Source organism: Botrytis sinoallii (genome assembly GCF_014898435.1).
Source record: "Botrytis sinoallii strain Bc 23 chromosome Unknown BSIN_010, whole genome shotgun sequence".
In the NCBI taxonomy this organism is placed as follows: Eukaryota; Fungi; Ascomycota; class Leotiomycetes; order Helotiales; family Sclerotiniaceae; genus Botrytis; species Botrytis sinoallii.
The window spans coordinates 1,627,438-1,653,668 of record NW_024066037.1 but is presented as its reverse complement, the minus strand read 5'-3'; the positions used below and the strand labels follow the sequence as shown (position 1 = coordinate 1,653,668).

The 26,231-nt window shown below is 43.0% G+C and overlaps 3 protein-coding genes across 3 annotated transcripts; all 3 read right to left on the bottom strand.

Annotated features, from left to right (window-relative positions):
* Window positions 1-1,751: 1,751 nt before the first annotated feature.
* EAF02_006612 (uncharacterized protein) lies at window positions 1,752-6,726 on the bottom strand (the record flags this gene model as incomplete). The annotated part of the gene is made up of 6 exons (XM_038902660.1): window positions 6,235-6,726; window positions 5,846-6,041; window positions 5,585-5,757; window positions 4,581-5,468; window positions 2,884-4,499; window positions 1,752-2,828 (listed from the first exon to the last, which is right to left on the bottom strand). The coding sequence occupies exons 3-6, from the start codon at window positions 5,691-5,693 to the stop codon at window positions 1,752-1,754; spliced, it is 3,690 nt and encodes a 1,229-aa protein (XP_038757880.1). The 5' UTR covers window positions 5,694-5,757; window positions 5,846-6,041; window positions 6,235-6,726.
* Window positions 6,727-15,676: 8,950 nt separating this feature from the next.
* EAF02_006611 (uncharacterized protein) lies at window positions 15,677-17,941 on the bottom strand (the record flags this gene model as incomplete). The annotated part of the gene is made up of 3 exons (XM_038902659.1): window positions 15,677-16,272; window positions 16,369-17,607; window positions 17,679-17,941. The coding sequence occupies 2 exons, from the start codon at window positions 17,939-17,941 to the stop codon at window positions 16,965-16,967; spliced, it is 906 nt and encodes a 301-aa protein (XP_038757879.1). The 3' UTR covers window positions 15,677-16,272; window positions 16,369-16,964.
* A 659-nt stretch (window positions 17,942-18,600) lies between these two features.
* EAF02_006610 (uncharacterized protein) lies at window positions 18,601-19,803 on the bottom strand (the record flags this gene model as incomplete). The annotated part of the gene is made up of 1 exon (XM_038902658.1): window positions 18,601-19,803. The coding sequence occupies one exon, from the start codon at window positions 19,801-19,803 to the stop codon at window positions 18,601-18,603; it is 1,203 nt and encodes a 400-aa protein (XP_038757878.1).
* Between the last annotated feature and the right edge of the window lie 6,428 nt (window positions 19,804-26,231).

The window sequence follows — 26,231 nt, the reverse complement described above, 5'->3', positions numbered from 1 at the left end:
ACTCTTACCACTCCAGCTACCTAGGTAATCATTCACTACTCCTCGCTCCTCGCTCCTCCACAATCCCTCCCTCCCCCCCTTCAAACGCTAGCGTATAACATATCATTATCTCCCCCCCTCCATCTAGCAATTTCCTCCTCCCTAAAATATATATCCCAATATCCCAATTCAAATTCCAACCCAACCCCACCCAGCCTCTTCCATCGTCCATCTTTCCATCTTCCATCGTCCATCTTCCATCGTCCATCTTCCATCCTCCATCTTCCATCCTCCATCCCACCACAAAAACAAAACCAACCATTCCAAGGTCTCTTAGCCACATCTCCATATCCCAAGTATATCTACCTAGTATCCAAGTCACAAATCAACACCCCTCCCCCATCTCCCCCTCTTCTTTCTATTTCCTCTGGTCTCAGTAACTTGACACTTTTCAGAATTCCTTGCAATACTACCTAACACCCACCACCAGGTAATCTACTTCAGACCCTCCTCCACCACCAGCTCCCACTCTCCCACTCTCTTACTTCTCCACCCTCATCTGCTCTGGTTATCACTCCACAAACCTTCAAAATTATCACTCACAAACCTTCTTATTCTCAATCACCGAGCCCTTTCTCTCCTTCCATTCCTTCCTATGCAACTCAATCTGAGTCTCAACTCAACTCCTAAAAAAGCTATTGGTTGAGATTTCATCCTCACCGTATTCGCCATTTTTCAAAGTTTTTCGCAATCAATCAAATTTGTTCAATAATTTTTAATTGCATTATGCGTTTTATCTTACTCTGCCATCTACCTCTGCCTAGGTATTTTAGCAGGTACGCTTAGTATCCCGAAGCCGATCCTTTGTCCCAGTTCCATCCATCCATCCATCCCAATTCAATGCCCACCAATTTTCTTCCTTTCATTCAATAAGATACCGATTCAATGTGATTTCCATATCAACCGCCCATCTTTCATCCAAAAAGAAGCTTCGCCCGCCATGTTTTGCACTTTTAATCTCTGCATTTGCCTTTTGCTCCTGCCCCGACCTCTCTTCAAATATCCCCTCACCACTTCATGCACCCCCAGCCAGAACCACACCTATGCTCAACCTTCGCGAGCACTGCTCAAGAAAACGCCTCCACCCCACACTCAAAGCCATCCATTATGTGCATATCATAATGTATCAACTGTTGAACTCGAAAAAAAAACAAGATAATCATCCTCTCCATTCAAATCATCAACATCATCAAGCATTCCGTCATATCATTGAAGCAACCTTGACATTGCATTAAACGACCCCATATGCAACGCGAAACCCTTAATCCCACCTCAACCCATGAATGAACACCTATACCCATTTGAACCAGCCAAAGAAGCAAACTCCGAAGATATGAATCCAACCCAATGTGAAAATAAGCAAAAAATAACCAAAGCGTGGTATCGTCAAGCACGCGTTAGAGACACAATTAAATGCGAAGGGGAACTTTTGTTCCATAAATAGAGTATCGTACCTTCCCATGAAGCCCCCCTGGAAAGCTCTGAATGAATGTACCATAGCCATAATTTCGTGTGTATGTATGTGAAACAAGCAACCTTCCATCCCCATATGTACCGCAAGATTAAAGCAACAAGACATGCCCAAGTCTTGTCCTATTTTTTTTCTTGCTAAGAAATTAAAAAGGGTAATAATAGGAAATTACTTTTGTTGTATGTGCGCGATCAGGGGCGTTTCCTGACTTTTAAATCACAAGAGATTGTCTTTTAGTTTATTAGAGCGTTCTGCTCGTGTTTGCATATGAACAGCTTGCGTCTCTAAAGCACGTGCCATGAGACGTGTTACTGTGACTTGAGTTAGTGTCTTTGAAAGTCGGATCGGGGATGAGGAATACAAACCTTGCCAAACTGCAAGCTCTGTCGAGCTGATAAGCAGTCAATCTTAAGATCTTGCTTCCAAATCCACAATTATCTAGAGCGGGAGATTCTTGGCCAGTATTCATCTGAACGGCGTTTGTCTGACCGGCATTTATCTGATTATGACTATTGGTTGCCAGTTCATGTTGCATCTTCGCTTCAGTGATGTTGAAAACCTCTTTAACTCTCTCCAAAAGTCTGACATCCTCATCTTCAAGATATATGATAGCAGGCACGCTGCTGAAATCAACATCCGCATGACCCAGAATTCCGATATAGCGTCCTAGGCGTTCCTGCACCAAACTTATCCATTCGGCTACTACTTGTGCACAATCAAATGCGCACATGGCAGCCTGTAGTGGGAGCTCCCGGGAGGTAAAGTCTGCAAAAGTAATGCCGAATTTATTTGACATTACCAGGAAATCTGTTGCATAATAAGCTGCCTTTCTAAGTAAGCGTTCGCGATCGGTGGGGCCCTCTGGTTGGTTGGATGGAGAGGTTTGGAAAGCACTAGAAGATTGAACGTCAGGAGGAGAGTTTGATGTTGTAGGAGAATCGACGAACACAGAGCTTGCAGCTGAACCGCTTGAAAATTCCGTAGAATCTGTATTGGAGTTAGGGGAGTGTCCCGCATGCTGCATGGTGTCTTTTCCTCCGGCAAGTTCGGTTGCCATGTCATCGAAGTTACGTTTCCAGAACATTTCTTTTGAAGCTGACATGTTCACGAACAGGCGAACATATGCCAAGTCGAGGAGAGGAACACTGTCGGCCGACAGCGGTCCCAGCCCAAATGGATTGGGGCGTTGCACACTGTGCTCTCGGGTGCGTTGCCATGCTAATTGCCATGCTTTTAGAGCAGGTTCAATGTGGCGATACATCTTTTCAGTTTCCTCAGTCCCCCACCTCCTGTCGACATGTCTCTGTCGGGTTTCCCACTACACTAGTGTCAGTATTTTTACTTCTGAGGACCTATAAACTGGATCAACATACAATGTAATTATGCAGCGCATTAATTAGAATCAGACATCCAAAAGTACTTGGCTTCAAATCACTCTGGGGTAAGTCTTGAGCATTGTGCCCATTTCCGAAATGTTGCGTTTGCGCTTGCTGATATTGCTGTCTATTGCCGGCTTGTAGTAGCTCGCCCAAAGCAGCTTTGAACGTGGTTTGATTGTGATTGGCCATTTTGGAACCACCCAGCGCATTGAAGCTATTTGCGGATTCAGCCGACCAGAATTCTTCGTTGCAAGGTAGGTCAGACTCGATCTCAGAGTTAGTTAAGAAAGGAACATGATTGATGGCCGACACAAGCATGCTAGAGAGTATAAAGATCGCGTATAAAGTTCGTTTCCTCTCCTCGGCGGTTTTCCACTGGTGCCACTCCTGTTCATCATCTAGAGTTTCTGTTTTGATGAAGCCATTCATCGCATCGTCGCCATTCATCATCCGTCCATCCTGTTGTGATGATCCACTTTGAGAAGACGATGGCGGCTTGATGACGGCATTGGCAAGGCTAACCAAAGTAGCACAGTGAATGAGAGCACTTTCGCCTGCTACTTTATCCCCGGAGTTGAAACCATAGATGATGTTCAACAGCATAGCCTGTGCAAGAAATACTGGTGTGTGAGTGGAGTTATCCGGGGCTCTTGAACGGTGGTCCGCTCTGCGAACATCAGCTTTGCGCCGGGCTTCTATGTATAGCTGTAGCATTTTCTTCGCCGATTCAAATAGCATCTTCGATTGTTGATGATCGCCTGCATATAATGCACCAATAGCAGCCATTGAAAGTGTAAGGCATCCAGGTCCTTCAACAGAAGTGGGAGCGCCTCGGCCATCATTTATAGGGGCCGAAAAATCGAAGTTAAGTGTAGGGATGTGCAAGAATGGTAAGTGTGGATGAAAGTACTGTATGTAGGCGCCAATATATTTTTTGAGATCGGATGTGCTGGGGAGGTGAAATCTAATGCCTTCGCTAACACTGTTGGCTCGGACTAGTGGTCGAGGAGAGTGAGGAGATGGCGAGCTTGCAGAAGGAACGGAAAACTTTCGTCCACCAAAGGAAGTATTATGGGCCAGGGCATTCGCAAGGGCCGAACGGGTAGAGTCTGTAACTGTGGACAAAGGTAAGCTTCCGTGGATACTGCCGGTCGTGGAATTGGGGGTCTCCGGGGTAAGAGTCATTGGGGGTTGGAAACCTTGTGTGTTGTTCATTCCGGGCATTGCAGAATGGTCCAAAGAACTCAATGGAGGCGGAGTAGCAAAGTATGGAAGATTATTCAGCGGTAGGCTGTGAGGTGAAATAGGGTTTCCGTTTGAGAAATGATCATGATTCTGGGCTAGAATATGTGGTGATATACCGTTTCCAGTAGAGAAATTTGCATGATTCTGAGGTACGCTATGTGGTGACATAGGATTCCCGTTGGAGAAATTTCCAAAATTTTGGTTACCATGATCCAAAAAGTTTGGTGTCATCAGAGGTGGTCCCGTCACAGCCTGGTGCCACATGGATGGTGAGCTTACAGCTATATTATTGGATCCATCCAGCATGATACCGTCACTGATCCCACTTTGACTGGCAGTACTGATTGCAGAAGGAGATGAACCGTCTATTATAGCATTTTCATCAAATGTCATATGCTGGGTAAAGGGTTAATCAAACCCGTTGAAACCATAAGAGTCATCCATACCCGAGTTTCCCGAGTAATCTGGGAAAGTGAAAATTGATGTCTCATTGGAATCAAGAACCATCGAATCCGGTGCAATCATTGAGTCTGATGTGATTATTGGTTCTGGTGAGTGATTGAACAAGGCACTAGGATCTATCGTCGGGCTAGGACTATTTCCATTTGGAAAGGAAAAGCCGGGTGAAAAGGTAAAGTCATGGTTCTGAAACCCTCCAGCGACCGGCGCAGTCCGCAATCCATTAAGCACCATAGGGTGATGCGTTTCAATCCTCGGCAACCCATGAGACATATTGCGGTTGTTCATTACAGAGGACATTCCACTCATTGGACTCATTCCGTGCATTCCACTATAATCAGAGTTGTGCATTGGTAGGTTCGCGAGACTAGCGTGACGACTATGACCATGGCTATGGCCATGATTTGAAGGATGAATTGAATGATTTTGATTCCTCACTGCATAAGATTCGTCTTGACCCAGAGCCATTTGCATGTAAGCACTTTCTGGATTTGTGATTGTATTTGCCCGTGGTCTCGGGCCCACTGGATTGACAATAGAGTGTTTTCGTACCCTGTTGAGGTTTGGTTTGCCAACGCCGGATACATTACTCATAGTGCTGCTTCGTCGATTTCTTGGTCTCGCAGGAGGTGTTATGTTTGTGTGCAGCTTCTGCTGGTGTCTTAACAAAAGGTCACTCCGCGCAAAGCATCTCTTGCACTCGTGGCATTCGAATGGCTTTTCTTTCGTGTGTGATCTTTCGTGTCTTTTGAGATGTTCCAGACGTGCGAAATGTCTTCCACATGTGTTGCAACCATGAGGTTTAGGCTTGTCGGTTTTTGATGGAAAGCCGTTGGGAGATTTGGGGGCAGTCGCCGTTGCAGATGCTGTCGATGCTATGGCTAATGTCAAAAGTTAATTAAGGCTTCTCCAGTACGAAGACAGTAGTGATATCTTTGATTGAACAGGTGATTTGTGTCCGAGTTGTGTATAAGATATGATTGCTACTTACCATTCTCCTCGCCATTCATCCCACCATTTGATTCAGCGCCGTTAGATGACGTCGTCTCAGACATGTTGGGCGATTGCTCTTGTTTGATTGTTGAATTATCCCCCATCATTGAAGAAGGCACCAAGACGAGGCTAAGATATATGAGAATGACTTCCTACGAAGGTTTGTACATGCTAGAGATTGTTCAATATTCCATTCGTTCCAGTGTGTGGAGAGTGATCGTTCGTGGCAAAGGTACGATGAATGGACGTTCAGACTTACGGACTTTCCCAATAAATCGAAACCTGGCGGGCTCTTTACTGGGGACTTGCAGTTCTTGATGCAGCGATGCCGCAATAAAAGCGCCCAAGCCTTTTTCCGTTGTTGCAACCTTCGGCCGTTGTAATCTTTAGCCGATCCGACCCTTCACTGCTTTCTCGTTTCTGCAGACCAGTAAATGAAGTTGGTGTAGGTGATTCTTCCTTTGACCAGTAAGTGGAGTGAATATCTGCAGGCCTTTTTCCGGCTGTATGTAGGTAGGTAGGTAGGTAGATTTCTTGGAACTTATAGAATTCGATGGTAGGAAGTATGAAGTAATATTAGGGTTCCGGCAGGAACAGTTTGAATATTCAAAAGTCCGACGAGGAATAAGAAATACTGGTGTCAAGTACCTAACTATGTATCCGAATACAAACAAACGGTGATTGAAATGGTCGTAGTTATGGTGTCTGTGGTTGTTGTGCTTTGGAGGGAAATGGATGTAGGATTGGATGGGATGTCGTGTAGGAGGTAGGTAGTTGAGATCCGGGGAAAGGCTGCGAGGTCTGTGAGGTAATAATACCTAGGAAGGTGGTAGGTAGGTGGTAGATACTAGGTACTAGCAGAGAATATCTTCTGTGCGCGCTCTGTGCGGACGAAATGCTAGAATGCTAGAATGCTATAACTGTACCAACTATCAAACTATTGTCTTCCTCTTCTAAGTGATTATCTATAAAACTAAAACCGGGATAAGAGATCAGTGAATTTTCTACTAAATCTTGTTGCCATTGAACTAATATGGAATGTTGGCTGAGAAAGAGAGAGAGAGAGAAGGGAAAAAAAGGTAGCAGATCGAGGATTTGTTTCTCAAGTCGTAGATACCTTCAGAAACGGCGAGATGGTTTTGGATAAGCCGTATCGATATGTTATTCTTGTCTCTGCCCCGTTATGACAGGGAAAATAGATGAGAGTTCTTTTGGTGGAGAACTAGGAACAGGATGATGAATGATACTGACCTTGACCTTGACTTGGGACCTTTCCACTATGGCCAATAACATAGATTGATTGAATATATATTAATATATTCAAGAGCAGTCATTGGTCACATCATATAATATGAGACGGCTTTTGTCTACCAGGTACAGGATGATGGGGTGGTGAATGGATCTCTTGGTGGAGACGGCGATGGTTGAACCAATTACCTAGTGGATTGATGATTTCTTGCTGTTTTAACAATAAAAAGAGAGTTCACGAGTTCTGAAGTCTTGCGTTCTTGTGTTCTTGTGTTCTGATATAAGTGAATGAATGTTTCGAAGAATTATCAGAGGTTCGATATGATGTTGATTCCTAAAGAAGGAATGATTGGTGAATTAGATCCCTCTTACATAGGTAGGGAGGTACCTCGATTGCTTTCTTCAATTGATATTGGAGTAGAAAGGGGATGCAATTGCGAAATGTATCAAGATGATGGTTCGTTGTGAAGGATATCAAGATGACAGATGAGATATTGGTACTAATAAGTATCATTGATCATGATACAGACAACAGTTGAAGTAGATAGATAGCTAATACATCAAAGACTCAAAATGACCTACTATTCGATATTATCCAATAGGATTATTAGTCATCCATGACTTCTTTATTAATCCAAGGTCTATTGAGTTGAATGGTTGGCTAATTTGATTGATTATGACAAGAATGAACGAAGGAAAGGAAGGAAGGAATGAACGAATGGGCTGATGAATTCATACTACCCCCATAGGTTTGGAAGTGTTAGCAAATCTTCCGGATTACAAATTTATACATTCATAATACATCATAGATAGAGTTTCCTTTGAAGAATTTGGGTCTGCGGGAAGGAATGGAAGTATTTCATATCGCTTCATCAAAGCACATAAGCACCAAGCGATTCAAGGAGAGCTCCTCTGCAATAAATCAAAGTGTTGAAGCTCTCTCTACATCTGTGCCATGTAGCTACACCAGATGCTGTCAGGCACCTGGGCAAATCCTCTACCAAATTACTAGACAGTCACTTGGTATACAAAGAATTCTTTCCCTCATTCGTCATCAAAATTTTCTAAGCATTTCTAAATGATTCATAACATTTTCATAGCCGTCATCATGTAGAGGCATTACAAGCACAAAGGAAAGGGTAGGAGCTGGTGGAGATAGTAAACGAATTCGGCAATTTGACCGAAGCATGATGATGAAAACGTTCAATATTTATCTTGCTAATCCTCAAAATTCATGCACCCAGTTCGATGGTCCGGGGAGTGGTTCGCCTCTTAATTGTTCATCCGTACAGAGACTCATTCTATCGCATCTGAACTCACACAAACGCCAAACATTAAACTCCGGCGATTCGTATATGATCAATAGCAATGGTAAGAATTGGGTCACGACGAGTAGCAATTTGGTTCTTCCTAATCATTAACCTCCCCCGAAAGTTTTAAGCCTTGGTAACGGTGTAGATTAGCTCTCGGCTCTCAACCATCAAGCTGCTGCATGTAGCACGACAGCTAGTCCATAATTATCAACCCTATCCGCAGTAGCATGTATCATCGTATCTAGATAGCTACGTAAAAGAATCCAGAATCCATGGTCCAGAATGTTTCGGGATGCCTAGATAGTACGTACCGCACACATCGGTTTTATCTATCAATCAGTAAACCGGGCCGTTAGATCAAGACATCCAGTTGCAAGCCAAACCCAACTCCAAGACACTTCCTGCGTCGTACGACATATGACAGAAACAAGAGCTGGAATCTCCGGAAGCAAAAAAGAGCATATCCAGAACTTTACTTACATTTCATTACTGTGCCGGGTGGGTTTTTGAGTTCTTTCTGAGGCCCCACCATCCTTCATTACACCTCGCCGCTCTTAACCGAGAGGTCCGCCCCTAATCCACAAATGCTGATGAAAAAACCACTGTGCAGAAATTAGAAATGCCTCGTACCACTCACAATAAGCCTGTACTAATTCTGCTTCTCCTTCTACTTTTCCCAATCGAGGACACACGGATGCATTGCCTTGAACAAGTCGAATATAGCTTCATCTATCTCAATGATTTGTACACCTCAATATCAATGAGCCACGAGACGATACACCAAAGGGCTGTCAAAATCTACCGATCCGTATATTTTACTTCGAAACACGATCAATGATCCGTCATCTCCACAATCATCCCTACATATTCAACTCGTGCTTCTCCAGACCCCGGACGGGTACATATCAAAAGCCTATCCTATATCATCAAAAGACCATGAAGTGATCCAAGCTTGTTTGTCCAACAACGATAAGATATCAAAATGATGCTTTAAAGATATTGAGGACGATATTACAAGAATTAGCTGTCCAGGTGCGTGGGTAGAGTTTGCCGTATTCTTCTTCATCTAGACCTAGACCTATTGCGAGTGTGTGCGTACCTTACGTACCGGTATGACGACAAAGGCTCAGGGAACGTTCTTGGACTTTCAACTTTCTCATTGGTTGATTTCGATCTTGATTATGATCATGTTATGTTTTCCATCGATTTCTATGGAAACATCAATCTCGAAACCATGTTGCGGAACGGCAAAAATTTCTATAAACGAACGCCCATACTAGTTCTTCCTATCGCCACCCCAAACTTTCAATACTCACCTGATATTCGTTGGATCTCCCTTGGAAACAAGCTCGATATCCACTCGGAAGCCGGCAAAATGATATTAAATTGTCAAATATACTACATACCCTATATCATGCTAACCATGGATATAATGCCATGCAATACAAATAAGGGTTGAAGACGTTTAGACATATGTGAGGGTATACGCCGCCACCACCCTCAAGGAAACATGGCAACACCTTGCCTTCTTGATCGAATAACATACCTAGTGGGACTTGGGAAAGAAGTCCAGATTCCATGAGACCTTCCTGGAAATACAATCGAGAATGAATTCTACCCTTGTTTCCCCAGCTTTCTTATTCTCTGGTCGCAAATGAATGGATGGGACGATATGTCAATATGTTCAACCCAAAAAGTCTTCTCCTAGCGAAACCAACCAAAGTGTTAATATTATCCGAACTGTGCAGGTATATACAGATGTAATATCGTATAACGCAGGCAGTGACTCCCTAGTACTGTCCAACCCAGCTGTTCATTGATTGGGACAAAATGCGCTGACAGTCTACCCACACCCACGAACCCCCCTTTGTGACCCAGACCTAAAGAATTGCATACCCTCAGCCTCGGCGAGCGGCATATTCCATCAATTCTAGGTCCTGCAGTGCCAAGATAACTCTGATTGGAATGAATTGATCGGATTAGATAGCTTGACATGTTGATGGTGCTACCAGTTACTCAAGTTAAGTCGGTAAGTACAGACAGAGCTGTTCGGCTGTGGAAACTAAGCACTACAACCATTCTTCACCAACACCAACACCAACAACCAACAACCAAGCTCTGAAGTTCTGAAATTCTGGAGTAGACAAAATCCCCATACATCCGAAAGTCTGGGGAAACATTTTTATACATGCCTACCCAGTATACCAACAAAAGTAACTTCATGGTACGCTTCAATCTCTCTTCATCCCCGAAACTTTATTTGGACTTGCTAATTCAATACCCATGAACTTTGAGACGTTGTTAAGAAATTGCTAAGATATAATTTACCAGGTTCTGCATACTTCAGCCGTCCATTACGAATTCACGATCGTGTTGCATTTCCATAACATGGATCACACAAGGGTAAGCTCATGATTCCTCTCATTCTTACAACGGTGGGGAGTATGTATGAGGCTTTAGTAGAAGAAGGCTTTCTGCATCTTCACTCTTCTAGATTTCTTGTGCCTTTTTCTTACCTCTCACACCCACAAGCTAAGAATGAAATCACACCCTCCACGCAGTATCATGCACCTATATAAAAGCCTACATAACCCATGAAACTACCTGCGCAAATCCGAGATTCACCCGCTGCCGAACCTCACCTCCGACCAACAACTTTACCCCAGAATCACCATTTGGGAAAACGGCACGTCTATTTGGACTGGGTATGCGACCAGGGAGCTTCGCTAGTAACATCTAAACCCCTGTTCAGCACCCTAGTCGTCGCATGAATTTAACTTAATTTTAGGACCTGCTGACTTCCTGCGCAAATATCTAGTCTGGCTTTGAGAGAAAAAAGGGAGGAAAGGTACCAGAAATTTAAATTAAGATGCAGAGAGGTGACACTGCAGTATACCCATCAAAAATGTATGTATATACCAATCATGAAAGATTGACCATCACGTCTGATAGATGCCATAGGATATACAAATGCAGCCCGCATGCGAGTATTTTTCAAAACGTCAAGATGCATATGGTTGTCAAGCTACATTACTCAATTTTCCCACTAAGAAGCAATGGCGTGAAGGAATCAGACCCCCAATTCATCTCATGCTTCCTTTTCTGCTAATACAAATGTTAGCTTTGGCTTGCAGTTTGTTCGGGATATATCCAAAGCTTGGCTATCCCAAATAGTGGGTTCATACTACGATCCTTTCGTCGGACTTTGGAAAACATACATAATGCCGATTTTTGGAGAATCGGTTCATGAGAGTCTTGTGTGAGAAATGGATTCAATATAGAGAAGACTTGTTAAATCCTGAAACAAATAATGTCTTCGATGAGTAGTCTAGGTGGGAATCTTAATACACTCACTCCAAGTATCAAGTGTCTACAGCGGCAACCTAACCCACCGAACCTTATCGAGTACGAGATACATTACCATTCTAGGATAAAAGTAGCTTGCTAAAACTCGCTTACTAAATCCACGAAGGAAGTAAGTATCCTGTCTTTCTTTTCCTGTTCGGGAACTGCAGAATTCGAAAAGTCGTGTCGATCACATCAAGATCTACATTCAATACATCTATAGTAGCCTTCATGAAGTTCGTAAGTGTACATACGACGATGAACTAACAAACCGCATCTTTAGTTCCGTGGCGCATTATCTGTTATTATTTATCACTATTTATCATTATCATTAGTGATTGATATTGGTATCGGTATTGGAAGCAAAACTTGTAAGATCTTACATATCTAGATACCCTCCCCCCTGCGAAGAAGTCTGCGCAGAATGTGATCCAGAATAATAGTCTCAATTACTCACTGGATTTACATTTACATCCTAGTGAGTGGCGAGCATCAATGCTCTGCTCTGTTCTCCTTTCTTGTACAACGAAATCGTTCAGTGACGAAGATTGTATCAAATTAGATAAAATTCTCGCAATTCAAAGTAGGAATAAGCGCGCATTCGGCATTCTTCTCATACGTTTCCATATCATGCTATACTGTGGAATTATGTGAAAGATGTTGTGTGGTACGGAAAATGTATCATTCAGAACCACAACCTCCTTTCTCTGATCTCATTTCATTTCATAACACCATTCATTCATTCATTCATTCATTCATCCATCCTTTCACTCTGATCTACATCGTCAACTATCCAGATAGTCGTCTCACCCAATTCAAGTCTATGCCCATCCACCACCAGACCAGCAGCATCGTACATCCCATGAAGACTCGCATCTCGAGACATTGAGCGTCGCTTATCTTGCCGCACGGAAGACTCAGGGTCCGTATGCCAATGACAAGTTAGGTACTCGTTCGAGGCGCGGCTGCATCATTCTCTCCATGCCGATGTGATCGGCGCTGATACGCGTGGATATGTCGATCGATGCATGTCGATAGCTTTCAGGGACCGATGGTCTTTGCAGTTTCTGTATTCCCACAAGTTAGTTTACTTTGCGGGTGAGAGTACGTTGCTACTCCTTGTGCTGGTGTCAGGGGAAGTCTGTTTACAGAATTCCTAGACTCAGAATCGATGGATTATGAAGATAGAGGGGAGACAATCCTACAGCGTTCTCTCTGCAGTCTACTAGTGACGTGACGATACCTGCACATCCGCACATCTGCAAATCTAATGTACGATATCCTCCCATCATAGCAAGTCTTACTACCTCAATATTGCTTTGATTATAGTACCAAAGTATTATGTAAGACTACAATAGTTTGACACGGCTGACTACGAGCCTACGGAGAAGTATTGAATCTTCACTTCCGACTCCTGTAATTACTAGACGAAATGAAATTGATGATTTTGTAGGCATGATACTGGTAGAAGCGAGAATCCATGTATCATCTCACTATGTACGATCTTCTATTTCTCTATTTCTCATTGCTCAAGTCCGCATGCTTGATGCACTTTTTTAAGTCACTTGCCTACTTTTGAAATACCTCTCGAGTCGGCTGCTTTCATCCCTCTATTACTTTCACACTGATCCTTCATTCGACGACCATCATATTTCTAAGTAAGAAACTGTAATTTTGATTCTAACCGAGATCCTTTCATTATTGTACTCACCTTACAAAAGGTATTAGACATTGTAAATCAAGGTAGTGTGGCCAACTAGAAAAGGTCTCTTTGGAGATATTTACCCATCATCCACCCGCGGGTGAAAACTTACAATCTAATTCAGCTCTGATCGATATCATCATTGCATGAAATGGTATATACATGCTAGCTGGTCTCTGCGATAAACGGCTCACTAGAACTTTGTTACTCTCAATCAAACCCCTTCTTCGAGAAAACTAGTTGAGGTTTTTAGAAATCCATCTTTGTGTCTAGGGGTTGTGGAATGAGGAGTGGGTATAGTGGTAAATGGATACTGCGATCCAATTGTTCGAAAGAATAAATAATGAGAGATCTCCAGCATGCGGTGACCTCTTAGCGAATATACAAAAGAATATTTCAAGAATATTATAACACGAGACAACAATGTGAAGATCCACTCCTTTAGACCTTTCATCTTCAACCTTTATCCCTCATAGGTGAGCGTGAATAGATCAACAACCACCACAACCCCATTCTCCATTTCTCCATTTTCCCATCCCACAACATAGTGAAAAGGAACGGAATTCGAAACGAAAAGCGGGAATATCTGTACACACATATTTGGGACAAGTCCGACCGACTTCATAGGCTACAAAGCGTATGGAAAATGAACTAGGAAGTTGATCATACCACCGAGCTTAGAGAAATTCGGCAGCAGAAACTTCTACTCAATCTCACAAGCAGCATACATATCTACTAATTAACAAATATAATAAATCTTTGCAATTTAAGTAAGTATCCCCGCAGACGCCACGTGGAATTAACACATTTCGACCCAAAAGACACTACTACGTAGATTATTTCTAGCACCCAGCCTTTGATATGCTTTCCAGGACGCTTTTCAGAAGCTACCTTGTATATGAAGGGGTATAGATATGCAATAAACTAACTCATTTCTTCCAGCTTCTAGCATGTAATTGGAGGGATTATATGGTACTAGTAGTAAGTCACAAACGGATTTGAGCTACCAGAGACTACCGTGTAGATTATTTCTGGTGTGCTCACTTCCTATACGCTCGACAGGATACTTGTCAGGATGCACGATAATTTGAGAGTTGTACATGTAAAGAGCACAGCAAAACTATTCCCGTTGGTCCTGAAGAATATAACTGGGATATGTAGCTAGGTGGAGAGAGACAAGGGGGAGAAGAGGTGATTGAGAAGCAGGAATTGGGAACTAAGAATTGAGGAAATGAGAACGGAAATCAGGAATGGAATCGAAAAATTGGGAATAGAGAATAGATATATCCATCTACCTGTGCACTTTCTTTCTTCAAGGTATGATTAATGTATCATATCAGCTCCTAGTCAGTAGTTTGAACTTTAGAGTATCTTTCGACCAGGGCTAGCAGTTCGCAAAGATCGGGTATGAATGTGCATTGTGTGATGGGAAACATAAAATCCAGATGCGATGTTCTTATCTGTTTCATCTAGACCTCGAGTAGAAGTTGGGGATGAGGAGTTACTGGATGGATCTACGTGCAGTATACTCGCTTACTTGCTACCACCGAATACAGAGATACGATTTTGAAGCTTTTGCGTATGTGATATGATATATCGAGTCTCGACACTGGATCTTTGTCGCCATACTAGCTTATCTTTTCTTTCCTCTTTTCCTTTTCTCAGTTTTTTCTTCCTCTATAATATCATCCTCTCGGCGTGTTCTCTCCTGCTGAGTTGGGGGGAGAGGGAGGATTGTGAGATATAAGGGGGCGGGTTGATTTAGCATATAAAAGTAAAAGAAAGAGACCTCCCAACCTCATCGTCTCCATCTCCATCTTTATCCCCAACTTCTCGCTCTTCCATTCCATGCATGTAATTACACATTCCAAATACAGTAACTCTAGCTCCGAAAAGAGGGCTAGCTAGTTAGATTCTATCACTCATCTTCATCACTATCAAGCTAAAGCCAATATTTTCTCTTTACTCTTCACTCTTCACTCTTCACTCTTCACTCTTCACTCTTCACTCTTCACTCTTCACTCTTCACTCTTCCCAAACCATCTCTTTTTCTTTTCTTTCCTCTGCTAAAGCCAAGTCAACCTATCTACTCCATTCCCTCCCATTCGATACCTCTTGGTGTATCTCAGAGAGGAGAGTATACGTATTGAGTTTAATGATACCTCGAGTCTCTGAGTGTGTGATTACGTTCTTGCTTTTACTTTTGCTATCGCTACTGCCCATTCGTATTAGCAGTACATATATTCATCTGTGGGGAAGCGAGCGGATGGTCAGTCATATCGAGACTAATCAGGTAAATCATAACTTCACTTCCCTTGCTCATTCTTTTTTCCCCTTCATACTGCAGGTCATAGATCCGGGGTGATGGAAGAGTAAGGTATAGAAGAGTAACTTTTAATATACATGTGCACATATCATACAGTTGAAAGTTACACGGTACTGGCTCTTGAGATTACTTTGATTATGAATACTATTTTATCAAGACTAGAATGCGAAGAAGGGAAGTCAAGATTAAAGAACCTGCATGAATCAACTTCCCTCTCTAATTATTTATTCACATTCTGAGTCCTTCTAGATCGGTCCACCTCGACCTAGACAGTTGGAAACCTATCAGCTAAAAAAAGTGTCTTGTTCTCTGCAGATGAGTGCACCGCCCCAGAAGCCACATTTATTACGTTTATTTCATTACGGAACTTCTTAGCCCACTATCTCAGAGTTAGAGATCTGGAGTTATGATCGTGAAGGCTCTTTTATTTTTTCTTAAGACCCAACAAACAATCATTGCGTCATCAAGCCCGGTTAAAGGCCTAAAATTAAAACCACGAGTATAGCAATCATTTATCCGTTGCGCAAACTTCAAATTGTTCTCGGCTATTAGGAAATTCCGACAAAAGAATGAAGCCGAGAGGAGCTAGCGGTGAAGAGAGCCCATATGGAACGAAGCAGATGAGTTGAGTGCATGCCAGTAGATACCAAATCAGCACAAATTGATGTACGTAAGATTGCTGGAAATTGATCGACGTGCCCGCGAGGTAGAAAAAACTACTTCCATTCTCGGTGCTTTCTCTCTCTGTCTTGCTGCCATTGACAGGTTGTCAGAAACTGCACCTTACACAGTAAATCGACTTGGTCGAAAAAAAAGGGTGTATAAGAATTGAAGATGGACAGACCTACATAAATTTGTAATAAAAAATAGTAACAATTTGGGGATTTTGGCAATACTCATTTGACGTATACCCTTGGTCAAGGACCAATGTATCTTGAATCTTGCTCAAGGATATTAACCTCGCAAAGTCTGGTTGAGGAATGTAGCAGTGTGTAAAGAGATAATGCTGACAAAGCAGGAAGAATCCCATGGCTAAATATTCATGAATAATACGGTGTAACTGACTGGGAATATCGAAATGGCTTACATGCATAAGCCCTTCTGCCAACTCTCATATTCATGAAGAACTTTCTTGACCCGCCACAATCCGGGTGCTTTGCATTGAATGCATTCAAATCCATGTGGAGAACGGAAACTGCTCAACGCGCATCACCCCAGCATTAAACCAAAAATATGCTGCACGAGATGATTATTGTACATCTCAACCCCACTCTTGAAGCATCCGCTCATTCCGCCATATTCGATGCTCGAGACATGCAACATGGAGGACAATCTTGATGCTAAAGATTTCTTTCAGTAGGGTTGAGCTTTTGGTCGTTGTACTAGGGCATAATATGCCGGGGCACGTGGTCATTAATATTGGGCATCAATCCAAATCTTTGCATCACAGCACTCCTATTGGTTTTGGTACCCACGGCCCTTCCCAGCGCGACCAGCCTTTCTCCGTACTATTCGCAAAAGATTTGTCGTCTTTAGGTATTTGTATGGATGCAGCGGCAGTATCCAAATCATGTTCCATTTTCACCATTCCCGCTCGGATATCGTTAAGATCTCGGGCGGTTGTATTGGGAACAGATGTGCTTTTCCTTTTAGGAGATTTAGATTCTTCCCAATCAGATATCTTCTGTCGGAAATTGTGCGCTTGTAATATCGTCATTGGGTCTTCTAGAGATTCCTCCAGTTCACCTAGCGCACGAAGAAGGTCGTCTATCCCGTAGGCTTCAAGTCGATCCTTAATCATATTCAGATTGATTCCTTGATCCTTCCGCTCTAGAACCCCTCGTACGAATATCTTGCAATCATCATCCTTTTCATTGATTGATAAATCTGCCCAGTAAAAATCCCAAATCCACTTCAATGCTTTGCGCGCAGCTATTCGAAGTTTAGGAAGTGATGGGAGTTCTTCGTGGGTAGCCTGATGCCGAAGTTCGACGTATGTAGCTGGTAGACCGATTGTTTTCGCAATTGAGTACATACTTAATTTGCGACGTTTATCTTGATGACTATCTAGGAGACCTGTAACGAAACTAATGACCAAGCATAAAATGAATAAGTCGGATGTCATAAGTGAATAGATCATGAGAATACTTCAACGTACCGACAGAAAGCAGCAGAATAAGCAGCTCTTACACAATAGGATGAATTTCCAGGAACATCATTTAGAATAGCTGAAGTAATGATCGCAGAGGACTCGACGAGATGCGGACAATTTCCTCGTTGCATCCATACGGATATGAGGCAGACGGCTTGTCGACGATAAGAATCATTAGGAGGGGTTGTCTCAGTATTTTGGTAAAGCTTTTCGCGCACTTGGAGAAGCTCGCGACGCGTTCGCCAGGGCGTAATTACGAATTGAACCATAGTTTGTTCGTATTTAGAAACTAGGTGGAGAAGGATGATGTTTGGGAAAGATACGTCGAAGAAGGGTGGAGTCGTTGTGTTGACTTGCGATTGTATGAGAAATGTTTGAAGTTTATCCAAAATATTAATCAGAGCTAAGTTGCTTGCTAAGATGCCTCAGGATGTTCAGGAAAAGTCTTGAGGCTGCCAGGCCACTGCCCTCCGTGTGATCTGAAAGCCGAAGTTTTTGCGCTGAGACTAATCACTATCATTAATAAGCTTACGTACCCAATGGGAGTGACAGCACGTGTATTGATTGAGATTCACGTGCTCACCAGCACTTTTTAATGAGGATCAAAGAATTTTGTCTTGTCTGTTAAATCCGAAAATTCATTCGGGGGTATTGATATTGTGTTGAGCTATCTATATACATATACATATCAACCTCTTGGGGAGATACTTCCTTCACCTGTTGGCTTTGTTGAATACAAGTGCCTAGCAGGAATTTGATATATCCCATCCCAATATTGAGCCTGTGCTCATTCCAGTCATTGCTGACATGATCCTATAGTTTCCAATGCTCCAATGTAGCTAATCCCAATACCCAATCCAATCCAACTCCATCGCTAAATTTCAAAGTCATAAAGTTTTTCCCATCCAAAGTTCCATGCTCCTTTCAATCAGATCCAGCCTGCATAATTCATTGCGTAACTTCCATCGAAGTCGGGGAAGGGCTGTGTAGTGCCCATCATATAAGTGGTAGTATCAGCCAGTTGTGTAGGTCTCTCGGGTACAACTTCCTCCTCTTCTTCATCTTCCCCTTCACCATCCTCCTCGTCATCTTTGTCGTCGTCCTTCTCAGCGGGTGGTTGCCATGTCTCCTCCAGCTTCAAGCCTTTACCAGCTCCTTCGGGTCGACGATAACTGTTGCCTAGAAGATGTGATGACATCATTCGGTAGTTGTCAAGTTGAGGATCTGACAATGTCATCTTGCTATGGTCTGGAGTATCGTACAATCCCATACCAATCAACTCCTCACCCTCTGGTTTGTCATCAGACAGTGGGTGATATGGTATCGATTCCTCTGGAGTGAAGGTGGGTTCAGGATGTTGAATAGGTAGAAAGTTATCTGGTGTAGGTGGGGCGGTACCATCCTCGAATCCATTTGCGGCAAAGTTGTTCCAATCAAAATGTGAATACATTGTTGGATCTTGGTTGTTGTTTGTGTATGGAGCCTGAACAGACATCATATGATTCTCTAATGGTGTAAGCTCTGGGGTGTATGCCTGATCGAGTGGGTATGAGGTAGGTGCGGTGTCGAATGGGTATGAGTCTTGATGATCCTCACTGTAAGGCATTGACATGGGAGAAAAGCTGGAGTCTGGTGATCCGTATCCTGAGTAGACGGCTGGTGTTGAGGCATCAAAGTTGTAATACTCCTGGGAATATGGGTATCCACTGGTGGATTGTACTGGTTGGTACATCTGTTGTTGTGTGGATGGATGCCAACTAACAGGACGATTAGATCTCATTGGCATCTGTGTTGGAAGTCCATTGTTCGATTCCCATTCGTTAGTCGTCATCATTTGTTGCTGTTGCTGTTGTTGGTTGAGCATCATCATCTGTCGTTGGTATGAGCCATCTGACATGAGAGTCCTGCGTCGGTTCTGTTTTATGGAGCATCGTGGGCTGTTGTTGGTACTGTTCGGTTTGAGAACTCGCATTGGTGCCATATTTCTCTGTCCATTTGACATAGATAATCGATTTCGAGACTGTGAAGGTTGAGCCATTTGCCTCGAAACGTTTTCCAGGAACATCCGAACATTGTCATCATAAGCCATCATGTTCGTTCCATATGCTGAAGTAGCATAAGCTGAATCCATTTTGTGATATCGTACAAGAGAGAAGATAGTATGAAAGAGAATGTTTGCAAGTTGAGGAGGGGTTGGTGGAGGTGTTTAAGGTAGTATATGAACTAACGTCAACTGGACGTTAGTAGTCTAAGTATCATAGCCTTGATATGAATTGAACTAGAGAATGCTAAACATAAATTATAGGAAAAGACCCTACTCAATCTTCCATGTGAGGATTAAATATCGGCAGTACAAATTTGAAAGACCAATATGCAAGTGACTTACCGTAAGGTTGCGGTATGTCGTCTGTGTCATCTGGCTGATCCCACGAATGTGTAAGGATTAAATCATAGGGAATTTACCGGGTCTGAGCTTCTTCTGGGGATGCTAGACACCAGGGCTTTGTTGGCGGTCAAAAGTCAAAGCCCCTGGCTTGCAACATACACAGATTCCAAAAGCCAGCGGTACAAAGGAAGACCAGGGGGTAAGCTACATCCCGCGGCTGGATACATATCGCGTACGAGGCTCCTTCGCCCTAGGTGTGTGGTAATCAAAAGGGTGCGTGTCAAACGATGAATCAACTTCCTAAACAGGAGAAACTTGCTTTGCGAGGAAGAAGGGCGAGAAAAGGCGGTCAGGTTGTATCAGCACAAGGGTGGGATGAATTTCCATTTTTCAAGGGTGTATATATCAAGTAGCCGACGGGGTCCAAAAATGCCAGATGCCACTCTTCTTGATGTGCTTTGCATGGGTGCGATGAACCTTTAGCATAATTAGTATATCAATCTAAGCCAAATATGTGGCCTTCCCGTACTGACGCAGCGCCTTTGGAAATTTTTGTATGTGGATATTTTCGATACTGTCGTTAGTGCACATGTTAAATTATGGAATTTAGTCAAATTCTCGGCCCCATCGATGGTCCATCACAAAACGTGGGCAAGCTGGGCAAGCATTCCAATGGCTCAACCTAAACTCCGTACTCCGTACATGAAGAACCCCTCGGTCATTTAGTTTATGAGGAGGGTCATTCCATTGGGAAGCCTCGAAGGTTCACTGGTACTAATCTTGTGCTAACCAACTATTAAAAAGACGGCTCAGGTAATAGTAGCCTAATTAAGAGTACGTATTGCAGCTCAGTGCAGGTCAATACGATTAGGTAGAACCGCACAGGACTGGCAAAGCAGAACAATAGTACGAACAATGAAATGCAGTGCTACCGACCAACTGCAATGTATCTAGACCTGGCATGGTCATGATACTTAGGTAGGTATCATGAAGCATCTAAGTGGCAAACGCGACTCATTCTACATACCCCATATTGTATCTAATACACACTACAAATTGAATCTTGGCTAATATGACTTTCCGAGCTCACCGCGTAATATTTTTTCTTTCTCAAAGATGTGTATGGCATAAGCTATCAAATGAGCGAGTACATTGTCAAACCAATCCTGTCAGATACTCCATATATTAAAATTCTGATGAAATGCAGATGGGGTAACGCACATTTTCCTTTTGCCTTATTGTATAACACCAACACACGCTTTGTACGCTATATTCGATATGGGAAAGAAGGCGAGACTTTTGACGGCGGAGAGAGTGGGGCAGCGGTAACGCGAGTAGCAGCAGCTAACTAAACTTATTTTGAGTACAGTCATAATTTGGGAATGGGATGATGCAGAAATAAATCACCGACCGTTCAACATCCTTGAGATCCAGGTTTGCGTGGAAAAACTTTACATGTATTAGTTAGTCTGTGCTAGAGTTCGCTAAGTAAGGATAATCGATTAGATGTGGATGTGGATGGATCTTGTTGCGAACAATCCATGAACCAGCCACCATAAAAGAAAAAGTGCTAGTCACGAAACATCCAATGATATGCATCGACCAGCATCGAAAAAGTCTCTTTCTGAAACTATGAGCCACAGTTCCATTAGTGTGATAAGTAAGAAAACTTCAAAAGACTCGGATGGAACCACTTAAGGAGCGAAGTGATAATTTCAGGTGCGTCAAGAATTGTCAATCGTTATCCCATCGTCACGAAAGCACGATGATATTAAAATATTGGTCATTGCCATTCTTGTTCGACGGCGTTTCTAAGTTTGAGACCAAGGCGCCCAAATTATATATGTGTGGGTGGAAACCTATGCTAAGTTACAGCGGTAGATTTTCTCGGATATCAATTTTCCATGATCCATGGGCTTCACGGGCTTATGGTTATCACATAATGCAAATGCACTATGCATATCGAGGCCTAATCAGCAGCCAGAAGGCAAAGCAATCATTAATGCACAGATTCAGCAACTTCATTGATGGAGCATGAACCCGCGGCGAGGTACAAGCCAGACGCACAAGTACAAATTGCATGCATGTGCAATAATAACTAAGACCGGCATGTAGTAAGCAGATCATCCATAATAATGAGAAGTAAAAATGTCTTAGACCCATGTTGGCATGCACTGGTCGGAAGCAGTCTCGATGAGGCTTCGTTTGGTCATCGAAGACCCTAAGAAGGGCGCTTGAATTCCAAGGGTTGTGTTTGTTTGTCTTAATCGCCCCTTACCCCCTCGTTACAACCAGTCCGTGCTTCTAGGATTCTTCAGAATGAAGCTGCCAAGCGTTGAATTATTCGATACGTTCCCTACCTTCACGGAGCTTATATCGATTCGAAATGCACTAAACAACTAAATATGTTTCGCAAGGGACATGACATTGAAAAAGCAAAGCATGAAAATGCTACAGCACCCCAGGCGGTGAAACCGATTAGGTGTTAATTTGGCATGTATAATAGTCATCCAAGTAAGTGATTGCTTTTACAGTATCAAACCACAATTCAGGATGATCTATCTGTTCTTTAGACAACACGCACGGAAATGGCGGCGAGGATATAGTGCTTGCTACCTACCTAGCTTTCAACCTCAACCTACGTTGATACCCTCCCTTATGTGGAGTCAACAAATCAACAATTAGATGAAATTTTCTCTTGCATCTCTTTACTTTCGAGCTTTAAACCAAAAGGGGCCATAATCGGAAATTCTTGTCTAGTGTATCATACACTGTGTATGCTTGTGCGACCACCCCGCAATAATCCCAGTTCACCAGTATATGAGCCGGGCCCTTGGAAACTTGTACTATTACAAGAAAAAGGCTAGCTCGCTAGTACGAAATGAATCAGTATTATCTTGACTGCAGCATCTATAGTGCTAAGCCTAATGACGCGTAAAACGACATAAAGTTCATGATGATGCCAATGACTTTATTCGATAGGAGTCTATTTCATTAGTCGCTAAAGTAGATCTCACCCATGTGTCACTTTCTTCTAATGCCCACAGTTTCCCCTTGCTTTTCCCCTCTATTGTCGATCGTGTTTCTCTTACCCGTGCCACGAATTTCATGTCCATATTTCCAAGGATGAAGATATTTGGAGATGACAGAATCTAGGATCTAGAAGTTTAGAACGGACCATTCTTGCGCAAGCAAGGGTCTGCTTACTTTACCACACTTTTTTTTTTTGGATCTTAAACGCTCGAGACATCATCATAGCACAGTGTGTGTGTATCCCATGCCGCATCCCCTCGCTTCGCTCCGAATAGCGATTCAGCAAGAGAAAAATTTGCATCCCGGTCGACAAGGCTGGGACTGGGACCGGCCTTCCTTTTTGGCTTTCTTACTACACCTACCTTTTTCCTGGAGACAGGCAGCGGGTGTAAGCTCGGGTTGCTGAAAAGGAATTGAGACACTGGCGAACTTTTGAGGGATCGCTGGATTTGCTAGTCGACCGACCATCCTTTTATACTAACGCTGCCCTTCATGTAAGCTTCAATCTCAATATAGCCAGGCGAGCTAGTAATCCTTTATGCTCCTTGAATGCCCAAACTAAATACAGTATATTGACCGATATACCATCCTAAAGACCAGAACCAATAGTTGAATGCTATATGGTTTAAATCTACGATGACTTAGTAAGACGGATGCTCTAAATGAATCAAAAACGAGCATTATTTGAGCATCATCTCACACTGATCAGCCATCATAAATGATCCGATCTATTGTGTTAGACCCGGTAGGTTTAAAAACTTTCAAACTCGTAACCCACTCTCAAGTTAATCAATTCCCGCTCTGGTCATCGCACCCTTATGCGAGCCTTTTTCGAAACCTTCAATTCCAACATACATCCATACATCCTGATCCTCGTTCGCCGTGGCCGACGGAGATGCTGCGTAATCAGTACCAGCCGATCTTTTTATTATTGCAACACCTTTGTCAATTATAGATGGTCTCGGCTTTCGCACCGTTGCAGACGCTTGCATCCTATCTCGGCCTAAACTCCTTTCGCTGGACCAGGGCGAAGCATACAGTAACAGAATGAGTAAGTTCGGAAAGTAAAACAGGGTAAGGTAAGCCAAGTTATGACTGGCTTTATTAAGTGATGTGTTTGGAACGACCCCATCGTGTTACATTGAAGAGTAAACAAGTGAGTTTATTGTGCCCACCTGATAGGCAATCTAATACAGAGATGCCGGCGCGAGTGATGGAAATTACCTTAAAGGGCTTGTGGAACCTATGGCTGATTGACGGTCGATTACACACAGAGGTCAAAGAGAAACACGATGGTGATTTGTGTTTACGGTGTTTGAACCTGTGTTGAACTTTCGTATTCTCTTCTTTTGCATTGATGAAACCTAACAGTTAGATTTCGATAGCTTTTGGGTTTCTCATCTAGATTGTGCTCGGGGCGTTTGGTATAGTACTGAAGGACAAAATAGAATTCTAGTCAAATGGTTACCAGCATCACGAGAATCATCATCACCCCAGTACTGAGGTTATCACAGCAGAACACCGTAATCAAAATTGATTGATGTGATACAACCTCATCATGTGAAAGAAGGGCTCAGGGTTTTGTTTTCTGTTTCTGTTTAAGGCGCGTGTTCCGCTCAGCACACTCAGCATGAAGTAAGTGTACGAACAGCACGGATACAAGACATTTTCAGCTCTTGATGAATGTCCATGGATGCGAGTGAAATGCAAACAACGGTCGGATGGAATGCAGCACACCAGCATTGATCGGAGACGAGATGTTTGTACCTGGTATCGTAGCAATCCATAGTAGCATCTTCATATCGAGGTTCATAGGTAGGTTCAAGGGTAGGATTGTGGATAAGAGGGAATACGGAGCAAAAAGTAACGAATGGTATCTAGCTCGCGAGGCTAGGTGTGGAAAAGTTGGAGACCCTTGTTTTAACTTCTATGTACGCAGTAAACTAAAGTTCCGCAGTAAGTTCCGCAAGCACTCTCCGAAGTTAATTAGATGCGTGAGTTTTGTGTAGCTAATGCGGAATATCATGGCGAGCATGGTTTGATGCTTATTTACCAAGAGATCACGACGAATGAATCATGTCTCGTGGATCTACAATCATGATGAAATTGTCCATGCTATCAATAGTCGAAATCGTCAAAACCCCTTCATTACCACTCACTATTATTGGCCTATGTAATTGTCTAAAACTTTGAAATCCAACAATTATCGCAAGGATAAATTCCGGGCCCGCGTGAAATTTAATGGAACCCGGTTGTCATGATGAACCTTACTTTATTAACCAAATCTAAATCCAGGAGATCTCTCGGTGCTCATGTATTCCCCACCATCAAATGTTCATGGCAAGGAACTTGAAGGAAGGGATAGAAGTATCGAGGCCTGGGAAGGAGGGAGAGGGGCAGTGACAATGCAGCAATATCGAATGAATGGATTAGTGATTGACCAATTTCGACTTCTTTCCCGATGAGTACCCAGATGAGAGCCATCTAATCCTATATACTTCATACTCCATGGACCGTGGACCACAGTATGACAGAATGATGGACATTTACTTGCCAAATTACTAGCCTATGATGTTAGTTTATCTAAAAACATTGTGTAATGATAGCCATTAATAGTTACGGTACCTACCGGTCCCACGGTAGTGTAGCGTCTGCTGTATGTGGAGGTCATATCCTGGAGGTCTCGAACTTCTTTCGGTGATACTCGAGTACGAAAGTTACGAGCCTACAAGTTGAGATGAGCACAATTTGCGAACATACGTGGTAGTGGACCAACAACATCACGAGCTTGGGTGGTGGCGGAGGTTGCGGAGGTTGCGGTTCGTAATTCATATCATATTTGATAAGGGGATTTCGGCTTGACAGGCTCAACAGCTTCGACAGGGAACAAGATTTCGATACTGTAATTTATAATGTGGTATTTTCACGGCAACGGCAAGGCAAGTACCATTGGATTTAGATTGATGTACACCACCACGAAAATACCAAGAACTCAGCCACACAACGTTTTGACTCATGAGCTGGATTCGAGATTGTTCGGTCTTTCTTGGTGGGCTTGGTATGTTTACATGAATGGTATGGATAGGTGTGCTTGATGTGCCGTATGGGATAGTGAGTGTAAATTAACATCGGATGAACGG